We start from the raw sequence: 19,424 nt of genomic DNA, 5'->3' as shown, positions 1-19,424 counted from the left end.
GGGTGACTGCCTGTCCCCTGGAGAATGGGGGACAGATCACACCCGAGATTGTAGACAGGAGAGGCAGGGTGGGGTGGGACAGGGAGCAGAAGCAAGTGAAAGAAAAGAGGCAAGGCAAAAAGGGATAAAGGGGAAAGAAGTAAATTAGCAGACTCGATCTCTGATCTCCCTGAGCTGAGGACAGGGTGTAGTGGGGGAACATACACCGCAGGACACACATTCTCCTAATATTCTTTTTTTCCCTTGCAGTATTGACTTCCCCATTAGGCACAAGAGACCCAGTGCTCAGGGGCCACCATGCTTTCAGGGGTGCAGGAAAATGGTTTAATTTTAATTTCTTTCAAAATTGGGAGGAAAAAATATGAATACAATAATAATGGGCATACAGTAATGTGTCCAGACTGGATTATAGTCATCTTTATAACAACACAGTTGTCAACTATCATGTTTAATGTTATTTTTATTTTTTAATGGAGGAAAAGGCCCATGAGAGCCATACCACGGGCCTGCCCCCTGACTCCCTGACCCCACAGGTCTCCATGATTTTCCTACTTTGGTTTCAGCTGTTCTTGTTAGGCCTCATTTGAATCATCACCTAATTATTCATTTTAAACGTGTGTGTGTGTTCAGGGTGGTTCTTCACACATGCCAAGAAACACTTTCTCTGTGTTTTTGCTGTGCTCCTGCTCTGGGCAGAGCATGGTGTGCCCCTCTCCAGAAAAGCCGTGCTGGGGACCTGTGGCATGGTTGGAATATTCCAGAGCCCTGATGAGGGATGACACTGGGGGCTACTTAGATTTGGAGCCGCCAGCAGCACATGACCCGGAGCTGCTACATTGTGCACAGGTGTGGGGACCCACTGGCGCCTGAGATGGGGAACGGCGGCTGGGGAGGGGGGGTTACACAGATCAGGGGACATTCTGATTTCTCTCTTACACTGTTCGGTAATTCGGGAACTCCAGGTTCAGAGTCATTACGGGTCACCCATAAGGCCTGATTTATGTCATCAGAGGGGATTATCTTTTTTCCTTTTTGCTTTCTATTTGTAGGAGTTCTGAGTAGGAAAAAGTACATAGGGATCATAAAGATGGAAACCTCTGAACTAAGTATGGAATTCTGGAATAATTTCTCCTTCTTTAAATGTTTGTTTCAGACAGGTATTAAAGGATGTGAAAAAACTTGGTAAGTTAATTATTTGTGTTCAATGGTTGCCTTTGTATATTCTGAAAATAATTTTTATCTCTTTATGTATAATTTATCTTAATGCCTACAACTTTAAGTTCAGATTTAAGCCAGAGAAATAATTTAGAGGAGAAACTGGGCTCAAAGAAGGGCGGGGAGAACTGGAAACAGGCAGGGGTTGTGTCAACCATCCATTATGCTCTAGGTGATGGCTAATTCGACATGTCAACTCAATAAGGCTCTGGTCAAACACTAGTTTTTTGGTCAAACACAGGTCTAGATGTTGTTGTGAAGGAATTTTTTAGAGGCGTTAACCCTTAAATCAGTAGATTTTGAGTAAAGCAGATTACCCACCCCACAGAGGTGGGCCTCATCCAATCAGTGGAAGGCCTGAGAGAAAAGATTGAGGTCCCTGAAGAGAAAGGAATTCTGCCTACAGATGGCCTTTGGATCCAGAAGAAATCAACCCCTGATGGAATATCTAGCTTGCAGGCCTGCCTTGTGGACTTCAGACTTTCTAGCCCCACAATCATGTGAACCAAATCCTTAAACTAAATCTCTCCCCCCACGTCTGTCTCCATGTATACATACAATACATACATACACATATGTGTCCATCTATGGATGGGTATATGCACACACGCACACATCCTCCCGTGTGGATGTAGGTATGCAGACGTCTGTGTGGAGATGTCTATGTGTATATTGTGTGTCTATGTGATGCATGTATTGTGTATCCACACAGGCACCTCTCTCCGGCGAGCCCTGGCTGGCACGTTCTACTTGGGTATTCTGCCACGCCCAGAGGCTAAGAAGAGCACCGCCTCTGGAGTCAGCCTGCCTGGGACTGGGACTGGATTCTGCCCCTGCTACTTACCAGCTGTGTGATCTTGGTCGGGTTCATTCCTTTTCCTGTACCTCAGTTTTCCCATGAATGGGGACAACAGCAGGAGCCACCTTACAGGGGGGCCATCCCCAGCCCGGTGTCTGGCACACAGTCTTATGGGTGCATGGCCCTGCTCCCCAACTCCCCGCCCTCAGGTCTGTAGGCCAGGGTGTCCCCGTGCGCATGCGTGTCTGCCACCCACTCTCTCCTCACCGGCTGCCGGAGGCGGGGCTCTCGGTGGCGGTGGCGGTGGCAGCCAGGCCTGGAGGCTATACCGCGGTACACACTGTGCTGACTGTGAACTCCGCCTCAGTGGCCATGATGTCTGTGGGCTGGATGTTGCGGTCGTACATCGGGTTCTCGAAGGTGGCCCGAACGTTTGTGTTCTCATGGCCAGCATAGCCATTGAACGGAACTTTGGGTCTTCTCCTGGGAATGAGAGAGTGAGTGACCAAGACAGAGAGACAAAGTCAGGGTCTGAAGGGGGGTAGCGAGGGCACGGGACGTTGCGTCCTCCATGCAGAAGGCCGCGGGAAGGCTGTGCGCTGGGGCCCCCGCCCTCCCTCAGGTACCTGTGCTTGTACAGATACAGCACGAAGCCCGCGATGATGAGGGCAATGAAAGGCACCAGGATCGCGGCCGCCACCGAGCTGCTGTTGGAAGCAAAGTGGCGGCCGATGGACTCGGGGTCGGACTCCAGCAGCCTGAGGTCTGCAAAGTCACAGAGCAGAAAGCTTAGGTCACAGAGCACAGATATGTGAGAAGACAGCCCCCAGGGCCGGTGTGGCAGTGGATAGGGAGGTCATCCCCCACAGCCCAGACATGCCAGCTGCCTCCTGCCACACGCTGCCTGTCCCAGGCAGAAGATGCCCCAAACATGCTGGTCAGGTCATAGGCAGAGGACCGTGTTCTGTCCCAGGGAGGCCAGCCTGCGGGAGAACCTAAAGCCACATCACATGATAAAATCTTCAAAGGGTGCTGCCTTCACAAGTTTTGAAACTTCTTTTGGCCATAGAAGCCTCTTACTGGGTAAAACCTTATGAGAAAGCCAAAATATAGAACAGGTGGGGGGGTGGGGTGGGCCTGCGTGGGTGGTGTGGAGGAGGAGGTGGGAGCCACCTCAGGTGGGTCTCCCCTCCTCTGCTGTGGCCCTCCTGGCACAAGGCTGGGAGGGCTCCAAGGGGCACAGGGACAAATGCTAAGTGGCCCCCCTCACCCGGGGTGGAGGCTCCAGGAGGGGACAGTTCTGTCCCGGGGGACAGGGAGTCAGTTGCGAAGCCAGAACGAGAACTCCAGCTTCTGAGTTCTCGCTGGTGTGTCAGGCCGAGGGGCAGGGGAACTGTCTGCAGGAACTTGAAGGGCTGCTCTAGGGAAGAGATCTCACTTGCTCCTCACAAGGGCGAGCTAAGAACTCCCCTAGCGGAGGAGAGTGGGAATGACAGGGAAGTGGATTTCCGCTAAGGCAAGGAGAAGCTTCCGGAAGGTCCGAGCTGTGAGGAAGAGCAGGCAGGGCCTGTGGGCATGGTGGTGTCAGCACCTGGGTACATAAAGCTGGCTCTTGAGCGCCCATGACTGCCTCCTGTCTCCCCTCCCACCACCTCGGAGAAACCAGGGGCCCTCCCCCCACCAGGGTCTGAGGCTCTGGGTCAAGGGGAATCTCTGAAGGAAGGAGACTAAATGTCGATGACGGTAGCAGACTGGGTAAAGATGCCAGGGGAGAACCAGCTTTCCAGACTGCTCGGGGAGGGAAGGCCACTGTGAGTACATGCACCCCGGAGAACCCCACATCTGCATGCTTCGGGTGTCTGGGTGGTGCCCAAGGGCTGGCTGGCTGGTGTTGCTGGGGGCTGTATTTAAGATCTAGTGTCCCTTAAGCTGGGGCTCTCAACTCCAGGCCTGGCCAGGAGACTGTGTGGCAAAGGTTGAGGCTATTATGCATATGTGCTTGTTTCCGGGGACATACTCCACAGTATTTATCAAAATCTCAAAGGCGGCCACAACCCCCAGATGGTTACGAACCCCTGGATTTGGCTGTTGAACTTCGCTCTTCTACACTCCCCCCACCCCCCCCACCAGGATACAAGTGTTTCCCTTCCCGGGGCAGATGCTAGTTACCAAGTCTTTGAAAGCCGAACTGCCCAAAGCCTTGGCCCTTGACTGAGCCTTGGTAGATGAATGTGCCTCCAGGGGACTCTGAGGAGACCTGCGAAGGTGAGAGCAGAGCCCGTGAGATAAGGGCACGTCAGGCCGAGCCACATGTCCTCTTGGCGTGCACTCTCAGACTCTGAAGTCGCCGGGACTGCGGTGTGGAGGTGGTGTGGGTTTCTAGGAGGTGGGAAGGGGCTTCCTCAGCTACTGGTCCCATCACTTAAACTGTGTGGGCCTCTCATTTGTCAGGCAGGAGTAACAAAGGTGCCCGTGCGCGGGGTGGCAGCAAGGCCTGTGCCCATTCACGCACAGAAGGCACTTAGACCACTTCTGAGCCTAGAGAACTGCTTGCCATTATCACTGTGATGAAAATGACTGCCAACAGCCCCTGGAACCACTGAGCCGTGATTAAAGCGTACCCGACAGACTTAAGGAACTTTGGATGGTTCATCACAGTTCAAATAGCTACTAATTTCAGGAGGTAGCTGGGCATCTGAGTCTTCTCGGCTCATCTGTCTTGTCCCTGCAGATGCACCCTGACTTCTCAGCTCTCTGCTACTCTGGCCCCACAACCTCTCCCTCCTTCCTACCCTTCCATGTCCAGCATCAACAATCTGAGACCGGGAGCCACAGGTGTGACAAGTGACATGATGCTGAAATCCACCCCCCGACCCATGTGAGATTGGAAGGTACTGGCAGAGTACATCATTGTGGATCTGCCTTCTCCCTTAAGAATGCCCTAGAATGCAGTAAGGCTTTTCCCACAAGGGAAGGCAAGAAAGCCGCCTCTCCTCCTCCATGTTCTGGTCTCACCAGCTGTGCTAAGTCATCTGGAACCCACATCCTCCATTGTGAGTGGTTATTTGAAGTAGTCATCTGGGACATTCTCCCATATCCCAGCACCACACCATTACCTCCTGCTTGCTTGAATTCACTCTTACACGGCTGTTCTAGTTCCTTGCTTTCTGCTCAAACACCAGACCCTACTCCATATCACTCAGATGTGTTGGCCCACTGGACACTCAGCCTCCTGGCCTCCTATCTTTTCCTTTACCTATTTCACTAGCAGATGAGGACTCCCTTGATTCCAGTCCTGGCCCCCAAAACACCCTCCTAAGTTTCCATGTTGATCCTACGCATCTCCATCTCTCTCCTCGATTCCCTGCCTGTGATCTGGGACTCAGGGATGGAGCAAGGGCATGGGAAGGTCAAGGACTGAGATTCTGTAGCACTTACATGCCCATCTAAAGCCCAGTGATCATCTTTGAACTTGTTCACAAAGATCTCCACAGGCCCTGTAATCTGGTAAACCTGGAGCAGGAGATGGAAATCTTCTTTCTTGTAAATTCCTGGGAAAAGGAAATTCAGAGAGTACAGGAAAGATCTGGAAAAACACCCAAGCTCAAATCTGCGTGTACATGGGATTTCACGTGTTGATGTTGATGTAAACATGGCATGCACTACCGCCCGGAGGTATGTATAGTGTTACCTGTGAGTTTGTGTGGGCTGATCGTGAGGATACACAGAGTGTGCGCATGTGTGTTATCGACAACTGGATTGCTGACCTGTGTTTGTGACCCTACTAATACATGCACATGTCAGAATAAAGTGAATATGATTTTGCATATGTTAATGTGTCCGTGAACGTAGGAATATGCCTTACGATTTCGTGAGTGCAGGATTGCATGAGGCATGTATGTGGGCTTCTGTGAATGTCTTCACGACTCTGCCTTATAGCAAATGAGCGAACCCAACTGTTCGGTGGTATGTGTGCACGCGCTCGCACGAATGCGTGGATATGATTGTGTGTGGGCTGTGTGTTAATGTCCACATCCATTCACTCATGCATTCCTTTACCTGTCCATCTTTTCCAGAAATGTTTTTCTGAGAGATTAAGTTTTTCTGATTATAAAAAGATTGAAAATCAAAGAAATTGTGGAAAATGCAGAGATGTGGGGAGAAAAAACAAATCATTTCTGATATCACTAAGAAATAGCCCCTGTTAACCTGTTGGTACAATTATTTCCAATTTTCTTTCTCTTTTTAAGATTTTATTTATATGAGAGGGAGAGAGCAGGAGAGAGTGTACACGTGGGAGATGCTGCAGAGGGAGAGGGAGAAGCGGACGCCCCGCAGAGCAGGGTGCCAGTGGGATCTTGACCTGAGCAGAAGGCAGACACTTAACTGACTACCCAGGTGCCCCCCTGTTTTCTTTCTTATGAATACAATTTTTCCTTTAAAAACTGGAGTCACATTATAAATGCACTAGGGTAGGTCCATTTGCCCCCAAACTAGCATACTATTTTATCTATCAGATGTATTACAAGTAAATGTCCATTTTATTATTTTTGGACAATTTTCTCTTTGTGGTTTTTATGTAATACAGATAGCTCTTTAATGTGAACATCCTTTATTCAGGAATGTTTGACTCTCTCCATAGCTATGTTTTATGATAAAAATTCTTAGAAAAATAATTAGCGGGTTCAATAATTTTCAAAGATTTTAACATAAACTGCATCAGTGTCTTCATTGGACCTTGACCAGCACTAACATTTACCACTTTAAAAAAAAAATCTTAGTTGGATAAGTGGAAAATGACATTTTCTGTTTACTTTGAATTTTTTTTATTACTACTGAAAAACATTTTTTCTTTTGTTTATTGACTGTATTTTGTTTTCTGGGAATTCTCTGTCCCTATTTTTGGTTCAGTTTTAGGGATTTTGGTCTCTTTTCTCTTTACTTAAGAGTCCTCTTCAATTCAAGTTATTAATGTTTGTCATCTAAATACTTCCTTTTAGTCCCTGGTGATTTTGTCATGGAGACAAAGATGAGCAGACAGTTTCTCCTTCTCCAGCCCATCAGACTAGTCCCCCCAGGACATGAGGATGCAATGACTTGTCCTTGTAGAGGGCGTGTGCCCGCCCACCCCTACCACACCCAGGCTTTTACAGGGGTGGCCTGCTCCTTACCAGCCAAGTGCACCTCCACACCACTGTGGTCAATCATGGTGGCGTTGACCTTGCTGTTGACAACCTGGAAGCCAGTCACTCTGAGCATGGCTGGCTGCTTCTTCCCCTGGTACTCATAGGCCCCTTTCCATAGGGAGTTCTTGGCAAAAACATCCCCAGGAACTAGAGGAATTGAGAAACAGATGTGAGAGGGACTGAGGCCACCTGGTGGCTGATCCCAGTTCACTCACTGAGATTGTTTTCTCCAAAGCCTAACATGGGAGAGGATGGTGGAGTGCTCTGGTCCTCTTGTGATCCAGAATGGAACTTGAGCAGAGTATGATGCCAACTCTGGTTTCCTTCTTATATAACACACATGCTAATGTGGCAAGTAAAAGTATAAAGTTCAAAAAAGTATATCATAGACTAACTTCTCCAAAGAAGACATACAAATGGCTAACAGACACATGAAAAAATGTTCATCATTAGCCATCAGGGGAATTCAAATCAAAGCCACATTGAGATACCAACTTACACCAGTTAGAATGGCCCAAATCAACAAGACAGCACACAACAAGTGTTGGAGAGGATGTGGAGAAAGGGGAACCCTTTTACACTGTTGGTGGGGATGCAAGTTGGTGCAACCACTTTGAAGAACAGTGTGGAGATTCCTCAAAAAATTAAAAATAGAGCTACCCTATGACCCTACAATTACACTACTGGGTATTTACCCCAAAGATACAGATGTAGTAAAAAGAAGGGCCACCTGTACTCTAATGTTCATAGCAGCAATGGCCATGGTCACCAAACTGTGGAAAGAGCCAAGATGCCCTTCAGCAGACGAATAGATAAAGAAGATATGGTCCATATATAAAATGGAGTATTATGCCTCGATCAGAAAGGGTGATTATCCAACTTTTGTATCAACATGGACGGGACTGGAGGAGATTATGCTGAGTGAAATAAGTCATGCAGAGAAAGTCAATTATTATATGGTTTCACTTACTTTTGGAACACAAGGAATAACATGGAGGACATTAGGAGAAGGAAAGGAAAAGTGAATTGGGGGAAATTGGAGGGGGAGATGAACCACTCCAAGAAACAAACTGAGGGTTTTGGAGGGAAGGGGGTGGGGGGATGAGTGAGCCTGGTGATGGGTATTAAGGAGGGCACGTATTGCATGGAGCCCTGGGTGTGGTGCATAAACAACGAATCTTGGAACACTAAAAAAATAAAATAAAAAAAGAAAAATAGTGTATTAATACATGGTACAATGTGGATGAACTTTGAAAATATTCTGTTAAATAAAATAAGCCAGACCAAAAAAAAAAAAAAAAGATACGATAGTCTATAATAATTTTGCATTGGTCGGGCCACACCTATAGTTATGTGTCCAGTTCTGGACATCGCCCTTTGAAAGAAACAATACCTGTGTTAAAAAAGTAACCATTTCCAGGAAGTTCCCTGGGCAGGACTTGGATCTCTGTATCTGTATGACTACACATGGGCCAGTCCTGTGCTGAGGTGGTGGGGGAGTGGTTTGTGGTAATCAATGGTTCCAGAGCTCAGAGCTCTGGTTGTGTTTCTGGAAGGCTTTGGCCTCTTCTGGATGAGGTTTCTGTTTCCCTCAGGCTCACTTCCTCCTGAAGTTTGTCAGGGGAGGGTAGTGGGTAGGGGGATCTGTTTGGCTCTGTAGACAGTTTTCACACCCTTTCGCTGAGTACTCGGAAATTCATGTGCGTGTTTCTGGGTGACTAGGTAAAGGAATCAACACCAGTTTCTTGAGCCGAAGATCTGGACCATACCTACCAGAAGCTTGGGTGAGTGGTGGCTCCCGGGCAGTGTTGATGGGTCTCCCACTAGGCCGGACCTCTGCTGGGGAAAGAGAATAGAACAACACAGGTTTAGCCTCTGGTCTACACTCCACTGGAAAAATAATGGCCACTTCTCTGACACTAGGTCAGTGGGCTCTCTGAGATCTTGTTTTGGATTTATCCTGTTAGATGGGGGAGTGGATACTTTGATGGTCTGATAGATGCTATGGACTGCTCTTGGGAAAATAAAGCATAATGAGTTAAAAGGAAATCCATTTTATTAATTATAGTCATTGATATTTTAAACAAAGAATTAGAATGCAGGTAGATATGTGATCCTTTATCACTGCATTAAATAACAGAATATAGAAGCAGGTTCAGTCACTACCATATCCTTGAAGTAGTCAGAAATATAAGCAATATTTCATGATGTCAGTAACAACTGTAATATAGTATGAAAATCTTTGCAATATTTTACTGGTGACAAAGCCACAAGTATCATTAACACTACTATGGGTTTTGGTTTACATTTTAAATTAAAGCAAGTGCTAAATTTCAGCAAGAGGTAAAGGGAAATAAAGCTATTTTGCCAACATTGTACCTAGATCTGTGGAACATCCCCTATTGATAACCCTAGGTTGAAAAGCCCTGTCCCGGACTCTGCTTTCCTCCCAGATGCCTGGCATGAAGGAGGACCTTCCACCAATCAAAAGCGAACTCTTTGAGGCCTGGTGGGGCTTTGAGTGGTATGCTCCCTTCCCTCAGTGTGATGATATTAAGACTCAAGCCCGAAACAATTGCTCTGTCTTGCACTATGAACCACAATTCCCAGTGCTGCTTCTCTGGCCATCCACACCAGCATAGCTCCCAGCATAAGAGATGCTCAAGGAGGAGCACGAGGGGGCTGCACTTGGGGTGCCCCAAGGCTTGGCTCCTCTGGCGACCCCCACGATCAACACCCACAGCAAGACCTCCATGTCCGATCACATCATCCAGTCCCTGCTCAACACAGTCTGGGCTTCCTTGCATTCGCCTACTCTGTGAAGCCTAAGGGAGTGAAGGTGGCAGGTGACGTGACTGGGGCCCTGGCCTATGTCTCCGCCACCTACAGCCTGAACATCTGGGCCCTGGCCTTGGGCCTCCTTCTGATCAGTACTTCCACCATTACTTTCACCCCTGGCTCGCTGACGATTCTCTAAGCAATTTCAGAGATCATAAAAGGTTATGGAGACTACTAGTACCTGCCCATGCCTGAGGCTGTCACCCCCTTCACAGCAGTTTCTATATGCATCAGTCTACAGCTGAATTCAGTAGTGCACTTGTGTGTGGGGAGCAAAAAAGGTGAGAAGACCTCACAGGCAAAGTCAGAAGCCTGGGCCTGAGTCAGACACAGCAGGTTCAGGTCCCAGCAGCTACTTCATGATGTGTGACCTTGACTGGTCACTTTACCCCTCAGAGTCTCCATCTCCTCACTGGAAATGTGGGAAAATACTGAAACATATCTCACATGTCTACACTGAATAAATGAGGTTATGAACATGAAGGTCACAGTTAGCCAGTGTTAATGTCTTTTCTTCTTTGGTACAGAAACAACAGAAATATCTGCCTCAAGGAAGGGCAGACTCTCCCTACTATCTCCTTGAGGAGGCTTGATTTTGAGCACAGCCCTTCTGACTTCACAGGGCAGCTATTATACAGAAGGATGTGGAGAAATTTTCCACACTGACTCAGTCAAAGTACTTTTATGAAGAAAATGTCTTTATTGTCTTAGGTTTTATAAGATAAAGGGAGTAGGAGGGAGAAAGCTTACGGGCCAGAAGCTGTGCTAGGCCAGGTTATTCACATTATTTCATTTACTTCTGCTCTCAAAACTGTGAGGTACAGAGTACTATCTCCATTTTATAGAAGAGAAACTCGTTAAGAGGCAGAGAAGTGAAGAGGCTTGCCAAAGATCACACAGTAAGGGGTCGAATTGAAATTCAACTGCATCTAGAGCATTTTGTACTTTTATATACAGGTATATAATAACATCAAAAACAATAAAATACTTAAGACTAAATGTGACCAAGGAAGCGCAAGACGTGTATAATGAAAATGATAAAACATTGTTAGAAGGAATTAAAGATCTAAATAGATGGAAAGACATCCCATGCTCATGAATTGGAAGACTTAATACTGTTCAGATGGCAACACTCCCCAATCTGACCTACACATTTACCGCAATTCCTGTCAAAATCCCAGCTGTCTGTTTTGCAGAATTTCACAATCCAATCCTAAAATTCATATAGAAGTAAAAGGGGATCAGAAGAGCCAAAACAATCTTGAAAAAGAAGAACAAAACCGAGGATGTACACTTCTCAACTTCAAAACTTATTACAAAGCTATTGTAATCAGAATGGTGGTGATATCATAGAGGCAGTTATACAGATCAATGGATAAAACTGAGGATCCAGATATGAGCTCACATATTTATGGTCAAATGATCTTTGACAAGGGTGCTAAGACAATTCAGAGAAGAATAGTGAAGAACAGTCTTTCCAATAAGTGGAGCTGGGACAACTGGATATCCACATGCAAAGGAATGAATTTGGACTCCAAATGACTACTCTGCCCCCCACAAAAAACCCCACAAAATAAACAAAGACCTAAATATAAGAGTTAAAACTGTAAAACTCTTAGAAAAAAAAATAGACGTAAGTTTTCATGACCTTGGATTTGGCAATGGTTTCTTAGGTATGATATGAAACCATGAACAAAGAAAATATAGATAAATTGGGGTTCATTAAAATTAAAGACATTTGTGCTTAAAAGGACACTGAAAGAAGGTGAAAAGATCTGAATTCATCAAGTTGTATATATTAAATAATGTGCATTTTTATATATTAATTATATCTCAATAAGGCTGTAAAAAAAAACTTCATTTAAAAAAAAAAGAAATTTAACACAGGGCTGTGTTAAAATGGAGCTTGAAATGTGACAGTCTAATTTCATTTCCAGTGATGAGTGAAATAAAGGAGAAAGTACTTACAAATTTTAAGAAAAGAAAGTGAAAGACAACTCATAAAATAGGAGAAAATATGTGCAAATCTTGTATCTGATAAGAGTCTTATATTCTATATATATAAAGGACTCTTGAAGAGACTCTGGACGAAGATGGTGACATAGGAGGCTCCTAAATTCCCCTCCTGCTATGGACACACTGAATGTACAGTTACACATGGTTCAACAGCAGGAGTTCAAGTAGAAGAAAGGATCTAAATATAAAAGCGTAGGAAACTATAAAACTCTCTGATATAGATAAATAGATGGTTAAATTCAGAATACTCTAATATTGTAACTGCGGTGGGTGAATAAGTTAGAACTCTAGTATAAAGATTAAAAGACAAAAGTGTTAAAAATAACTACAACTGCAGGGGCACCTGTGTGGCTCAGTTGGTTAAACATCTGACTCTTGATCTCAGCTCAGGTCTTGATCTTAGGGTGATGAGTTCAAGCCTCAAATTGGGGTCCATGCTGGGTGTGAAGCTTACTTAAAAAAAATCCAAAAAACTCAAAACTAGAACTGTAATAATTTGTTAATGAATATATGGCATAAAAAGATGTCCACTATGACATCAAAAACAAAAAATGTAGGAAGGGAGTCTAAAAATGTAGGGCTTTTTATGCATTCAAATTAAATTGTTATTTGCTTTATTTATTTGCTTATACATTTATTTAATTTACTTTTTAAATAAGCTCCATGCAAAGACCCCATCAAAAAGGAGAATTTCAGACCAATATCTGTGATGAATATGGATGCCAAGATTCTCAACAAGATCCTAGCTAATAGGATCCAACAGTAGAATAAAAAGATTATCCACCATGACCAGGTGGATTTATCCCTGGGATGTAAGGGTGGTTCAACATTCGCAAATCAATCAATGTGATAGAACAAATCAATAAGAGAAGAGAGAAGAACCACATAGTCCTCTCAATTGATGCAGAAAAAGCATTTGACAAAATACAGCATCCGTTCCTGATTAAAACTCTTCAAAGTATAGAGAAAGAGGGAACATTCTTCAACTTCATAAAATCTATCTATGAAATACCCACAGCAAATATCATTCTCAATGGGGAAAAGCTGACAGCCTTCCCTTTGAGATCAGGAACATGACAAGGATGCCCACTTTTGCCACTGTTGTTCAACAAAGTACTTGAAGACCTAGCAACAGCAATCAGAAAACAAAAGGAAATAAAAGGTATTCAAATTGGCAAAGAGGAAGTCAAACTCTCTCCCTTCACAGATGACATGATACTTTATACGGAAAACCCAAATGACCCTACTCCCAAACTACTGGAACTCATACAGCAATTCAGTAATGTGGCAGGATACAAAATCAATGCACAGAAATCAGTTGCTTTCTTATAAACTAACAATGAAAACATAGAAAGAGAAATTAGAGAATCGATTCCATTTATTATAGCACCAAGAACCATAAGATACCTGGGAATAAACCTAACCAAAGAGGTAAAGGATCTGTACTCAAGGAACTACAGAACACTCATGAAAGAAATTGAAGAAGACACAAAAAATGGAAAAGCATCCCATGCTCATGTATTGGAATAAGAAACATTGTTAAAATGTCTATAATTGGAAGGCAAGGAGAACCATGAGAGACTATGGACACTGACAAACAACCTGAGGGTTTTGAAGGGGTGGGGGGTGGGAGGTTGGGGGAACCAGGTGGTGGGTATTGGGGAGGGCACATATTGCATGGAGCACTGGGTGTGTTGCAAAAACAATGAATACTGTTACACTGAAAAGAAATTAAAAAAAAAAAAGATCCTATGTTGGTATCAAAAGTTTAAACATGTTTTTATGAAAAAGTGGCAGTTGTGCATTGTCGCATTAAATCATATTGGAACTTGAAAAAAAAATGTCTATACTGCCCAGAGAAATCTATACTTTCAATGCCATCCCAATCAAAATTCCACTGGCATTTTTCAAAGTGCTAGAACAAACAATCCTAAAATTTGTATGGAACCAGAAAAGACCCTGAATTGCTAAGGAAATACTGAAAAAGAAAAACAAAACTGGGGGCATCATGTTGCCTGATTTTAAACTTTACTACAAAGCTGTGATCACCAAGACAGCATGGTACTGTCACAAAAACACATAGACCAGTGGAACAGAGTAGAGTCCAGATATAGACTCTCAACTCTATGGTCAACTAATCTTTGACAAAGCAGGAAAAAATATCCAGTGGAAAATAGACAGTCTCTTCAATAAGTGGTGCTGGGAAAATTGAACAGCTATGTATAGAAGAATGAAACTTGACCATTCTCTTACACCATACACAAAGACAAATACAAAATGGATAAAAGACCTCAACTTGAGGCAGGAATCTATCAAAATCTTAGAGGAGAACATAGGCAGTAACCTCTTCGACATGGGCCACAGCAACTTCTTTCAAGACATGTCTCCAAAGGCAAAGGAAACAAAAGCGAAAATGAACTTTTGGTACATCATCAAGATCAAAACTTCTGCACAGCAAAGGAAACAATCAACAAAACAAAGAGGCAACACACAGAATGGGAGAAGATATTTGCAAATGACAGTACAGACAAAGGACTGATATCCAAGATCTATAAAGAATTTCTCAAACTCAACAAACACAAAACAGATAATCATGTCAAAAAATGGGCAGAAGACATGAACAGACACTTCTCCAAAGAAGACATACCAATGGCTAACAGACACATGAAAAAATGTTCATCATCATTAGCCATCAGGGAAATTCAAATCAAAGCCACATTGAGATACCATCTCATACCAGTTAGAATGGCCAAAATTAACAGGACCGGAAACGACAAATGTTGGAGAGGATGTGGAGAAAGGGGAACTCTCTTACACTGTTGGTGGGGACGCAAGTTGGTGCAACCACTTTGGAAAACGGTGTGGAGATTCCTTAAGAAATTAAAAATAGAGCTACCCTATGACCCTGCAATTGCACTACTGGGTATTTACCCTAAAGATACAGATGTAGTGAAAAGAAGGGCCATCTGTACCCCAATGTTCCTAGCAGCAATGACCACAATTGCCAAACTGTGGAAAGAGCCAAGATGCCCTTCAACAGATGAATGGATAAAGAAGATATGCTCCATATATACAATGGAGTATGATGCCTCCATCAGAAAGGATGAATACCCAACTTTTGTATCAACATGGACGGGACTGGAGGAGATTATGCTGAGTGAAATAAGTCAAGCAGAGAAAGTCAATTATCATGTGGTTTCACTTACTTGTGGAACATAAGGAATAACATGGAGGACATTAGGAGAAGGAAAGGAAAAGTGAATTGGGGGAAATTGGAGGGGGAGATGAAGCATGAGAGACTGTGGACTCCAAGAAACAAACTGAGGGTTTTGGAGGGGAGGGTGGGTGGGGAGTTAGGTGACCTGGTGGTGGGTATTAAGGAGGGCACGTATTGCATGGAGCACTGGGTGTGGTGAATAAATAATGAATCTTGGAACACTGAAAAAATAAAATAAAATAAAACAAACAAACAAAAATAAATAGGCTCCATGCACAGTGCAGAGCCCTGTGTGGGGCTTGAACTCATGACCCTGAGATCAAGACCTGAGCCAAGATCTGAGCCAAGACTAAGAGTCAGATGCTTAACTGACTGACCTACCCAGGCCCCCAAGTTGTTACTTGATTTAAAAAGACTGTTGTAAGTATAAGATGTTTTAGGTAAGCCTCACGGTAAACACAAAACCTTTAGTGGATACACTAAAGGTAAAGAGAAAGGAATCAAAACATACCACTACAGAAACTTATCAAATCCCAAAGGACTAGAGTAAGGAAAGAAGAAAGGAACTAGGAACTACAAAACAGCCAGAAAAAAAATTAAGAAAATGGCAACAGGAAGTCCATACTTATCAAAAATTACCTTAAATGTAAATGGACTAAATTCTCTAATCCAAACACAGAGAGTGGCTGAATGGACAAAAGAAAACAAAAAACAAACAAGAAATAGAAACACAGTAACAGCAGGGGACTTCAATACCTTCCTTTCAACCACAGATTGATCATCCAGACAGCAAATAAATAAGGAAACACTGGGCCTAACTTACACAGTAGATCAGATGAACTCTACTCGAGTGCACATAGAACATTCTCCAGGACAGATCATATGTTAGACTACAAAACAATTATTTTTTTAAGGTAAGTCTACCTTTTTTTTTTAATAAGAGAAAGAGAGAGGGAGATAGACCGTGCATGCATGCACACACACACACACACACACACACACACACACACTCTCTCTCTCTCTCTCAAATCAAGCAAGCAAGCAACCAACCACCAACCAACCAATCAATCTTTATACCCAGGCAGAAGGTAGCAAAATAAAACTTGTGATGGCCTCACTATGTGCCTCTCTGGACTGCTCTGGTTTCATCTCCTGGAGGCCTAATACCTCAGAAACTCAGAAACAGAATCCAGCTCCTGGTCATATTCCTTTCTTCTCTTTTGCTGTCTTCCACTCAAGCTCAGCTGTCACCTTTGGCCTCCCACCCTGGAAAGGTTTTCCAAGTGGGCGCACTCACCCAGGCAGATGGGTGGTTTGCCTGTCCAGCTGCCGTCTGCTTTGCATGTGCGGTGCTCGGAGCCACCCTTGAGGGAGAAGCCCTCCTGGCAGGAATAGAGGAGTGTGTAGCCCATAGAGGGCAAGTCCAGGGCCCCAACGTTGGCGTGGGATGGAGTCTCTGGCTGCTTGCAGTGGTGGGCTGGGTGAGAGAAAAGACAGTGTTGGACCTGGGAGATTCGGGTCTTAAGGAGGCCTTTTGATTATTCCTGTTCCTACATGGAACATCCCCTTCCTTTCCCCTCTAGGCCCCTTTCATGTCTCCCATCCCCTCCCCAAAACTACACCCCAACCCCAGCGTTGAGGTCTAGACTTATGACTGGGATGGAGACGACATGGATCCTGGCTTAGTCATCCCTGAGGGGCCTGTAGCACTCTTCCTGGGGAAAGAGGAGTGATTATGGTCGAAAGCCTGAAATCCTTTATGAGGGGTGACCTTATAACAGTGAGTTTTTGCTGCCACTGGAAAGTTCTTTCTTTTTTGCTAAGGCAGAGGAATTGCCTTCAAATATCAGAAAGGCTTTTGTGTGGAAATGTCTTCCATGAGGCCCCAAGGGATAAAGACTACAAAGAAAGCAATATTGGTCCCAGTCATGAGCTCCCTGTCATTCAGGGCATTTGAGCATCCGGGTGCCCAGCTGGGGGAGGTAATGTGTTGCCGAGAGGAACTGTCAAGGTGCAGGGGAAGTCTGCACTCACGGACACAGTCGGGCGGGGTTCCACTCCACGTGAGGTTGGGGAGGCAGGTCCTGGTGGTGGAACCCTGAAGCAGGTAACCTTTCTGACAACGGAAGAGCACTGTGCTTCCAACCTGTGGGGAGGATGGAAGCTTCCTTCATCCCCTCCTAGTGAGTGATGCTTCGTACCCTGTCACTTGACTACTTAGTTTCCCATCACCCAGCTCCTACTCACACCCTTGCCTCCACCTGAAACTTCCTTCCACTTCTCTGCCTGGTTAAATATTACTTACCTTTTGAGGCAGCTGTTATACCTCTTCCACTGGCCCTTACCCAAGCCCCGAGCCAGAGCAGTGCTCTTCTCAGATGGAGCATGCTCTGCTGTGGCGGACAGATGCCTGACTCAGAATCAGAAGACCCTGGTCTGACTTCCAGCTTCGATGTTTGCTCAGGGAATGACAAGTTGCTGGGAAAGATGCCCAAGTCTTCCCATGCAGAATGAGGAACTACCAGCCCCACCATGCCTGCAGCACAGTGTCATGACACTCAAATGCAGTGCTGGATTTGAAAGCCTTTTATAAAATGGGATGCACTGCCCAACACAGAATCATGACTTGTGTGTGTCTCTTCCATGAATCTACACATTAAGGGAGACTTGTCTCCTTATAGAGAGCTTCCACAAAGAAGCTGGCACTTGCTTAGTGAGTATCTGTTGGGCAGATTCACCACCCTGCTACCATCTCTACCTCTTGATCATTTGTCCCTTCCCCCCACCCCTGCGTCCACCAGCCCTCACAGTCCCACGCAACACCCCTGCAACCACCAGCTCCATCTCTCCCTCTGCCCTCTGCATGGTGGCTTCCTAAGCGGCAGCTCCGATGTCCCAGTTTCCCAGCTGGAAACACTCGCATGTCCCTTTTACCTATGGGAGCAAAATTCCAACGCCAAGTGAAACACTTGACTTCCACTCGCTTCCTCTAGGCCCTTCCACTTCCTCTGGAATTTCATCCTCTCATTCAGCAATGGCCCCTCTGTCCATCCAGGTGCGCTGATCAAAAACTTCAAGGCAGTCTTGATTCCTCCCTTTGCTTCGACCCCTCCCTCCAATCCATCAGCATATTGTCTTGTTTCTGCCTCCACACTCCACCCTGACCCCTTCTCTTCTCTCTGTGTCACTGTCACTACCTCGCCTGTCTCCCTGAGCCACAGCAACAATGTCCTACTTGTCCAGGTTCCTTCGTTCTAACCCCCCATTATTCACTCTCTATGCAGCATTCAAATGATGGATCACAGTCCCCTTCAAATGGTTTCCTGTGACATTTAGAATAAAAGCCAAATGTTTACCATGGCCTCAAGGGCCCTAGGTGACCTGACCCATGGCTTTTTCTTTTATAAAAAATTATTACTTGATATTTGATGCATGCAAAAGAATATATGGAATGTACATGGGAAGGAATTACTATAAGAAATTGGACACATTAATGTTAGCAACACACTTGTTACTCTCTGCATCCTTCCCTGCCCCGTTGTTCCCCGCTCCTCGGCTCCCCGTCAGCAGTAACCACTATCTTGAATTTTGTGTTTTTAATTTCCTTGCTTTGTTAAAAAATAATTCTGTCACACACATGCACATATATTTCTAATCATAAGTCCTTCCTAATTTTAATCTTTATAGAAATAGCATCATTCCACCTTCTCATCTGATATAACGTTTCTAAGATTCACCCACGTAGTGTAGATCTGTATTCAATACAGGAATGTAGTCCTGCATTCATTGTCACTGCGGTAACTTCACAGTTTTTCTCAGATCTCGGTAATATATACAAGGGTTTCTCTGGGGTTAGTTTCCAGGAATGGAGCTTCTGGGTTGCAGACTGTGTGACTATTTAACTTTAACAGACGGTGCCCAGTTGTTTTCAAACCTTGCCTCGCTCCCCAGCTACATCTCCTCCTCCGCTCACACTGCTCTGGACTCACTGGCTTGCCTGCTTTCTACTCCACCAAGCTGCTAAGTGCTCCCCCACATTGGTGCCCCTTTGCACTGGCCGCTCCCCCTGCCAGGGATGCCCACCCCACTCTGCACAGGGCTGGCTCTTCTCAATCTGGAGGCCACAGCTCAATTTGAAGCTCCTCCCTCACCA

At 45.0% G+C, this 19,424-nt stretch overlaps 1 protein-coding gene across 1 annotated transcript in view; it reads right to left on the bottom strand.

Moving 5' to 3' along the window:
* Positions 1 to 19,424, bottom strand: part of CSMD2 (CUB and Sushi multiple domains 2) — a gene marked incomplete at its 5' end in the record, with an annotated part of 593,570 nt that continues 574,146 nt past the window's right edge. Inside the window, 9 exon segments of the mRNA XM_080802687.1 lie at positions 1 to 17; positions 2,282 to 2,497; positions 2,641 to 2,779; positions 4,184 to 4,271; positions 5,453 to 5,565; positions 7,186 to 7,347; positions 8,974 to 9,036; positions 16,569 to 16,748; positions 17,306 to 17,417. Of these exon segments, the coding sequence (XP_080658813.1) occupies positions 2,338 to 2,497; positions 2,641 to 2,779; positions 4,184 to 4,271; positions 5,453 to 5,565; positions 7,186 to 7,347; positions 8,974 to 9,036; positions 16,569 to 16,748; positions 17,306 to 17,417 (1,017 nt within the window). The 3' untranslated portion in view covers positions 1 to 17; positions 2,282 to 2,337.

The sequence above is a fragment of the Martes martes genome (assembly GCF_963455335.1).
Source record: "Martes martes genome assembly, chromosome: 4".
In the NCBI taxonomy this organism is placed as follows: domain Eukaryota; kingdom Metazoa; phylum Chordata; class Mammalia; order Carnivora; family Mustelidae; genus Martes; species Martes martes.
This window is presented reverse-complemented; position numbering and strand designations above follow the sequence as displayed.